Source organism: Dasypus novemcinctus, chromosome 10 (genome assembly GCF_030445035.2).
Source record: "Dasypus novemcinctus isolate mDasNov1 chromosome 10, mDasNov1.1.hap2, whole genome shotgun sequence".
Taxonomy (NCBI): Eukaryota; Metazoa; Chordata; class Mammalia; order Cingulata; family Dasypodidae; genus Dasypus; species Dasypus novemcinctus.
The window spans coordinates 47,000,856-47,013,158 of record NC_080682.1 but is presented as its reverse complement, the minus strand read 5'-3'; the positions used below and the strand labels follow the sequence as shown (position 1 = coordinate 47,013,158).

The 12,303-nt window shown below is 44.5% G+C and overlaps 1 protein-coding gene across 1 annotated transcript; it reads left to right on the top strand.

Moving 5' to 3' along the window:
- The first annotated feature begins 2,737 nt into the window (after nucleotides 1-2,737).
- Nucleotides 2,738-10,907, top strand: LOC131280206 (probable inactive 1-aminocyclopropane-1-carboxylate synthase-like protein 2). The gene is given in 9 exon segments (XM_058306319.1): nucleotides 2,738-2,848; nucleotides 5,784-5,886; nucleotides 6,198-6,297; nucleotides 7,293-7,382; nucleotides 7,914-7,959; nucleotides 8,059-8,197; nucleotides 9,452-9,597; nucleotides 9,675-9,828; nucleotides 10,825-10,907. Coding segments are annotated over 9 exon segments (972 nt in total).
- Nucleotides 10,908-12,303: the final 1,396 nt, after the last annotated feature.

The window sequence follows — 12,303 nt, the reverse complement described above, 5'->3', positions numbered from 1 at the left end:
CTCAGCTGTACCTCATATTTATTCCTTCCTGTCCGGCTCTTCTGCTACCTCATGGGTCACTTGGGACACATGGGAAAACAAACTATGAGGGAGTTAACCCTTTTGGGCAATCCTTGAGCAATGAGGGACTGGAGTCAGTGGATAAATACTCTTCTCTTTCATGCAGATGAGCAATTCTGCGGTATGTTCTACCTTGTGATTTCTGAGACTCTTCGAAAGAATCCTCAGTGGTAGACTAAAAATTACAGGAATTTGTTTCTCCTGGGGGAATATGCTACTTGTTTTCAATCCATGAGAACTCATAAACCATTGTATTACTTGGGACTATTGATTACAAATGACAAAAACCAATAGAATTTTTAAAAAAACAAAAACCAATGGAGATAGCCCAAGTTAAAAAGGGGGAGGTGGGATTTATTGGGTTAACATGCCTGGGAAGGTTAAGGGCAGATGTTTCAGGCAGGGTTGTAGCTAGGAGTTAAAACGATTTTGTGCCCTCTCTCATTTCCTCTGGGGGACTTCATTTTGAGATGTGCTCCATTCAGGTGGTGGCAGGATGGCTCCCAGACAGCTCCAAGCTACGTGGTCCTTGTAGCAAATACCTTCAGGGTTTTAGAAGAATGGGTAGCTTTTTTCCTCAGCACCCATTTTCCCCTTCCCACAGGAGAATAATTGACCTTCCCTCAATCATCTTCCCATCTAGGGGAATAATGTACTTGGAACCCAGGTTCCATTTATGTGTCCACTTTACCACTCCTGGTGTATTGGCTTTTTTTCCCTCTTGGTCTCAGTATGACTCCCTAGGCTCCAGGCATCACCTCCTTGATGTGGGCTATGGGTGGGAGGCTCTTTGTCTCTTCAGAGATAACCTAAGCTGTCTGTCCTGACTTGTGGGTGTGGTAGGGTAAGAAGCTGCAGTCCTGCCCTTGGTGACCACGGCAACAAGTCCGGGAGGCCATTTAGCAAAGCAAACTCTGCATACATATCAGTCAGTCCAGGGAAACTGATGGTGGTGATGCCGAAACTTAAGGGAACTTGGACTTGGCCTCGAATGGGAAATATAATAGAGCCTGTGCATAAATTCAAAATCATCTAATTCTGTATCCAAGTGTGCCTAGTCTCTAGAAATCCAGTTAAATGATATGGGCTTTGAATGTTCAGAAAGGATGTAAGGCTAAATGTGTATTCAAGGTTGCATCCAGACGGAATGTGGGCAAGATGCTAATTCAAGCTCACCTGAAATGTGGGCAATATGTTAATTCAAAACCTATCTGGTACTCAGGCAAGGACTTAACTAACAAAGAAAGTATTCTTTGATAAAAGCATCGTTTGACTCCCCACCCTGTACAAAAGGAACTTGAAAATCTTGTTTGAGTCTGGGGTTTGAATCAGAAAGTTCCCCAGTCCAGCCAATAAATCATTTTTCCTTCTCAAAATCATTCCTGAGTCCTCACCTTCTATATGCAAATAATTGAGCCTCTCTCAACTTCTACAACATCCTCACCAACCACTTCCAGAGGCAGAATATGTTCTCTGATGCCTCTTCTTCATTTTATTTCATTCATTTATTCATTCACTCATTCAACAGATGTTTTTTGAGCCTCTGCCATATGTTTTAGGGGGTTTCTTTCTGTCTTATTGGCCAGAATTGCTTCATGTGACCATTTGTAAACCAATCCCAGCAAGGAGAATGGAATTACCCTACATCGCCTAGACCAATTATGCTTCACCTCATGCTTGTAGCCCTACCTCCCCAGCAGCCAAGGCCAGTTAAAAGAGGACAAACATATTCAGGGTTCTTTTAGAAAGAAGGAAAGGGATGAATGGTGGCTGTGTTGGCAGCTAATTGGCTCCACCTGGTAGAGTTTGATCCGTGAAGTCAGAGCTTTCTGAGGGATATTGACAGTTTGAAGCGGAGTGGATCCCAGAAAATCCTGTTCTTAAAGCTACTCTATTCCTATGCCTGAAAGTCTATTGTAGATGGGACCTTTTGTTTAGATTCGGTTAAGGGAATTTCTTTTTGGTTAGATCACTGCAGTAGAGATGACCCAGGGTGGGTCTTAATCCTCTTACTGGAGTTCTTTATAAACAGAAGAACAAAAAGCTGCAGACACAAAAAATACTGCAGAGACAGAGAGAAGCTTCCAGAAGTTGGCAAACCTTAGAGAGAGAAAAGCTGCAGATGGAGCAGCCTGAAGTGAAGGGAATGAGGCCCAGAGGAAAGGGAAGAGATGAGCTGACGGGCCTTGTGCCCTGCCATGTCGTGATCGCCCACAGCTGCAGCTCAGTGAGAATGCACTGCTGATGTTGCCTTGATTTGGGCACTTTCGCTGCCTCACAATACTAACCTTGTAACCTAATAAATCCAGTTGTGAAAGCCAATCCACTTCTTGTATATTGCATTGGCAGCCTTTAACAAACTAAACCAGAAATGAGTAAGGGAATCTGTTACAGGGATTAGAACTTCCACTGGTGTGGGAGAGCTGGAGAAATGAAAGCCTGGAAGCAGGTGGTTAGAAGATCAGAGAAAGGTCACTAAGCAGGGATCATGATGTAGGGCTGGTGAAGAAGTATGGAAGGCTTTTGTCTCTGTGGCTGGCTGTTGACCTGAAATCACTGTAGGTCAGCAGGGGATGCGATGAGGAAGAACAGATGAATGCAAAGTGGGCAAAAGGGGAACTCACCAGAGTGATGACCTGTCATAAGAAGCTGGTGCTGGGACCTCAGACTGGCACACATGCCTCATCCAGGACTCAGAGATGCTGAAGGAGGAGTTCGGCTCAAGGTAGAGGAGCTATGGATCTGGCTGTGGTTCCACACCTATGAGCCAGGAGATCAGGAACAACATGTGAGAGCTGCAGTGGTGCCTGGGGCTGTTCATTGACCTCCAGAGCCCAATGGCAACTGTTTCACTTCTGCATTCCAGATCTTACAGACATATCTTTTTTGGCCAGCCCTCATCCAGAGCCATTAGGGAAGAATATTCTATGACATGTAGTTGTAGCTTAGCTAAATTAGCCCACTACAAAACCACCATACCTGCCTCCTAATTCCTGAGCCAAGATTTAACTGATGAACGGTAATTAGCCATGTGAGGGAGGTGGTATTGAGGTGGAGACCGTTCCAAAGGGTACCCAGGAGGAAGGGATAGCTTGTGCAAAGGAGGAAACAAACAGTGTGCCTTGTATTGATGTGGGTTGTGGGTGGGAGGCTCTTTGTCTCTTCGGAGATAACTTAACCTAAGCTGTCTGTCCTGACTTGTGAGTCATGGTGAGAGGCTGCAGTCCTGCCCTTGGTAACCATGGCAACGACTCCAGTCCCAGGAAACAGTTTATCAATGCAAACTCTATAAACTTTAAATATTCAGGGAAAATGCAAACCAAAAGTGTTAAAGGCTTATCTAGATTGTATGAAGTCCATGCTAAAAGCTTACTTAGGATGTGGAAGATATATGCTAATTCAAGCCTATTGAGAACTGAAACAAAAGGACCATTTGGCCTTTCCTATCTGTATAAAAGGACCTCAAAATTCTTGTTTGGGGCTCGGGTTTGCAACAGAAAGCTCCCAAGTCTGGCCGGCCGTCATCAATAAACCATTTTTCCTTCTCAAAATCATTCCTGAGTCCTGGCCTTTCTATACACAAATAATTGAACCTCTCTCAAATTCTACAACAGTATGTGTGTGGAGTATGGCAGGAAATGGGAGTAAGGGCAAGTAATATTAAAGATAGACTCTTAGGTACGTCATACGAGTAGCCTAGGCTGGGGTCCAGAGAAGCTTCTATGTCATGATAGGGAATTACCTATTTAAAATGGAGAAAACCAAAGAATTTTAAGCAGGAAAGTAGATGGGCTTTTTTTATTTTTTTAGGTTGTTGTTTAGAAGGATCAGCCTTGTATATTTTGGAGGATGGATTTGAGAGGGACAAGACTGGAGTCAGGAAGTACCTGTCAGAAAAGATGTGGAGCTGACCCCAATCTGAAGTCATAGGGATGGAGAGAAAGAGAGGTCATGGAGAGATGCTTAGTAGGTCCTAATGGTTGGATGTAAGAGACGAAGGAGAGGGAAAGTCAGCATCTTGGTCTTGGTTTCTGGTTTAGATGGCTTGGTCGATGTTGCTGCCACCATATAAGATAGAGAACCCATGAGGAGGAGTGGGTCTAAAAGGAGAAGATGGGAAGTTGAGTTCCTCTGTTCCAAATTCCATTTGTTGAAGAGGGAGATAAAATGGCTGCCATGACCATACAGAGGATGGGAGTCATTAGGTATTTTAACCAATTATTTCCTCAGCAATATCTATTCCTGATGACTTTTCTTGTTTCTTTGTACATGCCTATGGACTGCTCTGGTTTTTCTAACTGTAAGAGAAATGAAGTCTCAGCAACTCCAGCCCAGCCTCACTTTGCTCCAGCAGAAAATAACTGAGCTCTGAGTCCAGTGCTTCTTTTTCAGGGCTTTTCAGAGGACTCATGCATCCCAGCCTTGGAAACCTCTAGCCCATGATAAGGTTCAGAGTTTCCATATTCCAAACTCTTCCCTGATTCTGAACAACAGGAAAGAAATTAGGATTAATTTCTCTTTAGTCTCTGAAACAATATGTTCAGGGAATTCTCTTATTTATTATTATAACTACTATATGTTATTATTATTATGATTATACAATAATAAGGATAATTATTGGAGATCTACTACATGCCAGAATTGTACTTGATTCTTTACATATGTAATTACTAATCCTTATACCAGAGTTCTGTCTCTAAAAGATCTCTATTGCAGCAGTGTGAAAAATGGACTAGAGAGATAAGAAGGTTGGTCAGGAGACCAGTAAGGGCAGATGCTGCAGTAATTGAGGAAATCCAATGGTGACTTTGACTAGGGTAGTGGCTGTAGAGATAGAGAAAACTGAACAGATAAGATGTATTTTGGAGATAGAGTTGATGCCATGAGCTTCCTTCTGGCTAATTGACTGAGTGAATGATTAAACATGAATAAATGAAAGAATGATCTGTTCTGCTCTCAGTATTTGTATTTATCTTTATATGGATATATTATATCTTTCTGCTCAACTCTACTGCAAGCTCCTTTGAATACAGGAACTAAGTTGTATACTTCTTTGTGTCCTCCAGCCTGATACTCTTCCCTTTTATCCATGGCTCTCACAATACCCTGAGGTAGACACCATTATAGCCCCCTTTTTAGGGGAGGAAAGTGGGGCTTTAGTGTCCTTGGTATATTCAGGGTTTTTGGGAATGAGGAACGAAGGATTAGAAGCTTTTTAGGGAAAGCAGACTTGGCCCAGTGGTAAGTGCGTCGGTCTACCACATGGGAGGTCTGCGGTTCAAACCCCGGGCCTCCTTGACCCGTGTGTAGCTGGCCCACGTGCAGTGCTGATGTGCGCAAGAAGTGCCATGCCACGCAGGGGTGTCCCCCATGCAGGGGTGTCCCCCACACAGGGGTGTTCCCCACGCAGGGGAGACCAACGCACAAGGAGTGCGCCCCATAAGGAGAGCCACCCAGCGCGAAAGAAAGTGCAGCCTGCCTAAGAATGGCACCGCCCACACAGAGAGCTGACACAACAAGATGACGCAACAAAAAGAAACACAAATTTCCATGCTGCTGACAACAACAAAGTGGACAAAAGAAGAAGATGCAGCAAATAGACACAGAGAACAGAAAACTGGGGCGGAGGAGTATGGGGGACAGGGAGATAAATAAATAAATAAATCTTAAAAAAAAAAGACGCTTTTTAGATGGGCAGTTCTCAGGTAGTATTTGTCTTTCAGGTCACTGATGTGAACACCCATGCTTTCCAGCTCACTGTGGACAAGCTGGAGCAAGGCCTGCATGAAGCTAGGCTCAAGGCAAGAAGGGACCCGTGCTCTGAGGGTGGCTATGGCAGGCCCTAAAATTGTTGCAGTACTGAGGCTCTGATACAACTTGCTCTCCAAAACCATGTGGGCTCTTTAAGAGACAGGGAATGAGCCCAGGGGCATCTCGCCATAGGAGCCCCAAGTCCTTTCTATGGCAGCCCCCAGAGATGCTTCCTGTTCCCCTTCATAGAACAGGATGAGAGCTGCTGCTTCAAGATCCCACTTAGGCTTTAACTGGGTGTCCTGACGTCAAAAGGATCCTTGGCTGAACTGGGGATAGATATGAAGGATCTGTGCTCACTCAGTTCTTCTTGGGTTCTTTTTAAGGGAAAAAGGTCAAAGGCCTTGTGCTAACCAACCCCCAGAACCCTTTGGGTGACATCTACTCCCAAGACTCACTGAAGGAATACCTGGAATTTGCGAAGAGGTATATGGGTTCCACCACTTGAGACTTGATGATGAGAACACTTTATAGGCACTCGATCATAGTCAAGATGTCAGACCCAGGCATAATTTATCCTACATACTTATTACGTACCATACTTGCAAAGGTAAATACAACTAACTGAAAATGAAATGAAGGAAAAGATATCCAGATACTTATCACTTCAAAAAATATTTTTGAAGTTTCCTTTCTAGCCATAGGCAGACATTTATGTAAGTCATAATATAGTTTTGTTGCTTTTCCACTTATTATAAGCACTTTCTTCCAGCATCCATTTCACAAACTATTCAGCCTGACTTTTCAGAGCAGACAGACTCTCAGACCGTATAGGGTGAAGACGTGTTCCTACTGAACTTTCATGTTCCCTTCCTAAAAAGAGGTTAACAGCAGGTATCTCTGAAGAAGAAAGATTTATTCACACTTTCTCACTATCCCAGACCAATTAAGGGCAGAACATAGGGCCACAGGAAGAAAGTTGGAGATCAGATTCCAGGCCTAACACCTGATAATTGAGGGGATTAACTTTATACCTCAGAATATTAGTTTCTTCATCTATAAAAAGATGACAGAACTGCTTCAGAGAGTTGTTGGAGAATGAGATGATGCCCAAAGCACTTAGCCCAGTGCCATGGCTTGATACCCTGGGTGGGAGTTCCTGCCTGTACCAAATGGAAATTTTGAGACCTACCCTTCCTTCTCATTGGTCTCTTCTTGATGGTTAAAGGGTTAGAGAAGATGTTCTCAGGTGTCTCCTTTTTGGGTCCTATTGCTTCCAAACACCCCTAAGCCAGATGTAATAGTCCATTCTGTGTGCTAACCCCTTCTACCTTACCACATCCCTTGGAAGGATTGGAGGATTGGAGCGGCTGCTGGGGCATTAGGAGTATATAAATCTGTACCCAGAGAAAATCCTAAAAGAAAGTAAGTTAAGATTAGACAACCTAAATATTGTACTCCCACTTTCACCCTATCTGTAGGTATAAACTACATGTGATTATAGATGAGATTTACATGTTGTCTGTATTTGATAAATCCACCAAATTCCACAGTGTCCTGAGCTTGGAAAGGTGAGTTGGTCTCAGCTGGAGTTGGGAATAATAACGATGAGGTTCTTGCTGCAAGACAACTTCATGGGCCAAAAAATTGGGGAAATAATAGAAATAAGACAGGGCTTTCTTTGGAGTACTATTTGGTCCTTGAGTAGGATTCCAGCAAGCAAATCAAGGGAAGGGCATGCCTAACAAAAAGGACGGTTTCATCAAAGCTGGGGTAGCATTCTAGGAATGGTGAGTGGCCTACATGTATGAAGAGCAAACTGCCACCAAGGTGGCTTGGGACAAGCTGCAGGAGGGCCACAAGCCAGGCTGAGGGTCCTGGACTTCATTTAGTAGTCATTAGGAAGCCTGTTCAGTCTAGTTCTCCAAGAGTACCTTGTATTGATTTCCTGGCTTAACTGGGCAACTGTTTCTTGAACATAACATAAGTCCCTGTGGGACTGCTCTCTGGGAGTGATCTCAAATCACTTTCTCCTCATATACTCGAAGTCTTCAATCTTCAACTAGTCCTCCATAACCTTGATGGTAATATTGCTTGTCCAGTTTGCCTGACCCGAACAGGACCCATGTGATCTGGGACACCAGTAAGGTGAGCCCCAGCTATCTCTTCCTGGGTGGGAAAGGAAGGGGAGTCAGGAGGCAGAAGCAGACAAGCGAGATCATCCCTTCCCTGCTTCTTTCCCTCTAGGATTTTGGCATCTCTGGCTTCTGCTTTGGGACTCTGTACATCCCTAGCAAGGAGGTCGCCTTTGCTGTGAGCTCTTTTGTCTATCTTCACAGCATCTCTGACATCACCCAGTACAAGCTGTGTCAGCTGCTCCAGGATAGAGGTACTGAGCTCCATTCCAGGCCAGCATTTTGGCTGGACCACTTGGCCATGGGAAATTCCTGGGTCTACTTGTTCTCAAAAGAACAAGATCCTGTTCGCTGTCTTAGGTTTAGCCCTGCAGGATATGGAGTTTGAAAGAGGGTAGGATGTAGCTCACAGCAGAGTGGGAGGACGGATGGTGCTGGTCTGAAATACAGAATGGGCTTTAGTTTCTAGGTGTCTGGTAGCTTTTGTTCTATCTAGAAAGGAAATAGTTGTACTCCAAGACCTGAAGGTAGAAGTTTGGAAACCAGTCTTTATACAAATGTCTATTTTCCCTCGCAAATCTTCTGCTTGCTTCAGGAAAAAAATTGCAAAGAACCCCCCTGGCTCCTCTGATACAACTTAACCCCATCTTCCAAGGTGGCCAAAAGGAAGGCTGCCATTTGATGAATGTGGTATAGTGAGATTTACAGCACCTGGCTTGACCTTCCCCCTTGGATCTCAAGTGAATATTGGCCTCAGAGGGAACTTACCTTTTAATGTTGTGGTCCAAACTTAGATAAGTCTGCTTTTAATTCTCTCTAGAAGAGCAAAACCCAGGCTGGAAGGTTTAAATAAAAAGCTGTGATATAATGAAGCTAATGTAATTAAACAAAGTGGTTAAGAAAAGTTCATTTTCAGCTTTGGGTAGAGGAGGGGTAGATAGGAGAAATCCCACTGGCAGCTTCCCTACAAGGTACCAGGCCCTTTGAAGTTTGGTGCAAACCAGTTCTCAACCTTGACTGCAAATGGGAATTACTTGGAGCTTAATCCACTGATTTGTGGACCCCATCCACAGAGATTCTGGTATAGATGATCTGGGGTAGAGCCTTGGCACCAGCAACTTAAACTCCCCCGGGGTGGTGCTAATGTGCTGTCAATGCTCAGAATAACTGAGCTAAGAGCATCCCAAGCATATCTAGGCTCCTCAGAGTCTACTGTGTGAGGCCCAGCTATTACTGCAGTGACACCAGCAACATCAACCCCCTTCAGGGCTGCTTTGCCTCCATGCCTCAGGGATGTAAATGCAAACAGCATTCCTACTGCACTCTTAGGAAGCCCAGAGGATCTATCGAGCCATAGGTAAGAGGGGGGTGCTATCAGCTCAAATGTGACAGTCAGTCTTGGATAGAAATAGCTGGAAATAAATCCAAGTAAAGAGTACTTGCTAAGGAAGCCCCTGGAAGATCTCTGCCACAAGACCTGTAATGGCCCTCTTCCCTCTCCCATCCAAAATGGACTGACAAAGTACACCTGCCCACCAACTACTCCTGACTCCAGGAAGCTCATAAGTACATCACAAACAAGCTGAAGACTCTGAAGATCCCCTTTCTCAATCGTGGTTCTGGGCTTTATGTCTGGTTCAACTTAAAAAAGGTGAGGTCTGGGAATAAAGCCTGGCGTTCTGGGGCAGATGAGGCCAATAGGTCCTCAACTCTCTCTCTCTTCCCTAGTATCTATATATGTGTACCTTTGAGGAAGAGCTGCTCCTCCATCACCACTTCCTGGGTAACAAGTTGATAATATCCTGTGGCAAGAACTACATGTGTAAGGAGCCTGGCTGGTTCCGCCTCATCTTTGCAGATAAGCCTGACCAGTTAAAACTGGGTAAGTGGGGGAAATGGACTTGGCCCAGTGGTTAGGGTGTCCGTCTACCACATGGGAGGTCCGCAGTTCAAACCCCAGGCCTCCTTGACCCGTGTGGAGCTGGCCCACGTGCAGTGCTGATGCACGCAAGGAGTGCCCTGCCACGCAGGGGTGTCCCCTGCGGAGGGGATCCCCACGCACAAGGAGTGCGCCAGTAAGGAGAGCCGCCCAGCGCGAAAGAAAGTGCAGCCTGTCCAGGAATGGTGCCACCCACACTTCCCGTGCCGCTGACAACAACAGAAATGGACAAAGAAACAAGATGCAGTGAATAGACACAGAGAACAGACAACCGGGGGAGTGGGGGGAATTAAAAATAAATAAAATAAATCTTAAAAAAAAAAAAGAAAACTGGGTAAGTGATGCTGACCTTCCCATCCTGGCACCTTCAAAGATGCCCATCGTTACACTAGAAACAAATAAGTCGAACTCTGCCCTTGTGGGCTTGCAGTCTAGTAGTGGAGATGGATAGGTAGATTACCATGGAAGTTCCTCTGTGTACTGCTGTGGAGTTTAGACTGTCCTCTGAAGGTTATGGAGAACATGGCATTCATCTTAACAACACTACTGCATTCTGTGTGTCAGGCACTATTCTACCTGCTGGAAATGCAGTAGTGAATAAGACAAGGTATACATTGTAGAAATATCTTTTTGACTAGTGTGGAGAATAGATTGAGAAAAGGGACATGAAAGGCAGGGAGAATACCATGAGGCTGAGGTACAGGATTTTGTATGAGACATTGAGGTATCTGGCTGATGTGACAGTGAAGCTCAGAAAGAGCCATCAGGAATGTGGCAGGTAGATTCAGACAGTCATCCCCAGGAAGGGAGGGATGATGAAGTTCAGCAAAGAAGAATCACTGAATGAGAAGCTCTGCAATGGTCTAAGGCCCAGGTCTCTCTGGGGCCCAGCTGCAAACCCACTAAGTCTTTCTTTATATCCCCATTTGGACCCTCTAGTCATGCACCGGTTTCATCAGGCACTAAAGGAGCAGGAGCAGGAGTTAATAATGCAGCGACTGGCAGATGCAATGAGGGAGTAGGCTGTTAGCCTCCCAGCCAGCCTCGTGCTCAGAGAGCCCCTGTTGTCAGTAGCTGGTCCAGAAGGTGGAGGTGTTGAACTAGATGTTTGACCGAACAGTGGGCTCCTCCAGGAATGGTCTCGTCTGGCCCAGTTATTGATTCCCTTGAGCTGAACATCTGTCATTTTTGGAAGTTTTGCATTTTTGTTGGCCACTGTATATGAGTAGAATAGGTGTTTTTTCTAGGGTGGGAGGGCATAGAAGTCTCTTGGAGTAGGATAAAGGGACTCCCTGGGTTCCTATTTAGATGTGCATATTTTTAAAATTCAATTCTTAATAAATTCCATATTCTTTTAAATTCCAGATCTGTTTTATTTCTTGATGTTCTTTGTAATCTTTGGGAGCTAGAGTACTTTCCATCCTTTTTATTTTTAAATTCTAAGAGAGGTTATACATGAAATGTGAAGAACACCATCTGCATCAGGCCAGAGAAGAAGGAAAGAAGGTATCTCCGATGGCCGTACTTTCTAGGTGTGGATGCGGTTTTGAGACCTTTTCACCCATGTACCCATAGGATTCCTACAGGATGATGGCAAGATGAGGGTGTAATATCCCAGGTAGTCCTGCTTCCAAGTTTGAGTTCTTTTTATTCTTGTCTTTCTGAAAGGCTTTAGAAATGGAATCTTTGGTGGCAAGTCTGGAGCCCACACATTCTCATCTCTAGTGTTTTCATGTTCAAATCACACACCCACCTGTGAGTTTCTTTTAAGCCCTCATATATCTAAGCTTTGGTCCTAGTACTAATGCTGTGAGATGGGCATATCAGGGAGTTGAATGACTTTATAGATTGAAAAAAAAAAGTCTTCAGCATCAACTAGTGGCCTTTGGCCAATCACTTGGATTTGTGACCATTCTACTGCTCCCCAATCCAGCTTTGTTTCTTCTGGTGACTCAATGGCAGCTTTGTGGTATAAATGACTTTGAATTTTCTCCCCTAATCCTTCCAGTAGTTTCCCCTTTCCATTGCAGCAACATTCCATTTCTAAATAGTTGAAAGGCAAGCCTCAGGACCTGGCTGTGAACTCATAACTGAGGAGTAAATCTTGTAAAACTACCTTCTTTTGAAGTCTTGCTGACCCTCACATGCAGATTGTGCCTTCCCCATCTGCACATAGACATACACTATAAAAGATCCCTCTCATTTTGCAGTGAGCATGGATGATCAAGCTCTGAAATGTCATCTCTCATCCTGCCACAGAGGATAAGGACTCGGCTAAGCACCCTTGTATATGCTCATTTACTCACCAATCTGGACTTGTCTGAGTCATTCTTTGGTCTGATGTATCCTCTCAGTTCAGTGGGAAGCTGTTGTTTTACACAGCTCCTCCCTTACCCAGAACAGCTTTCTTTCACTAAA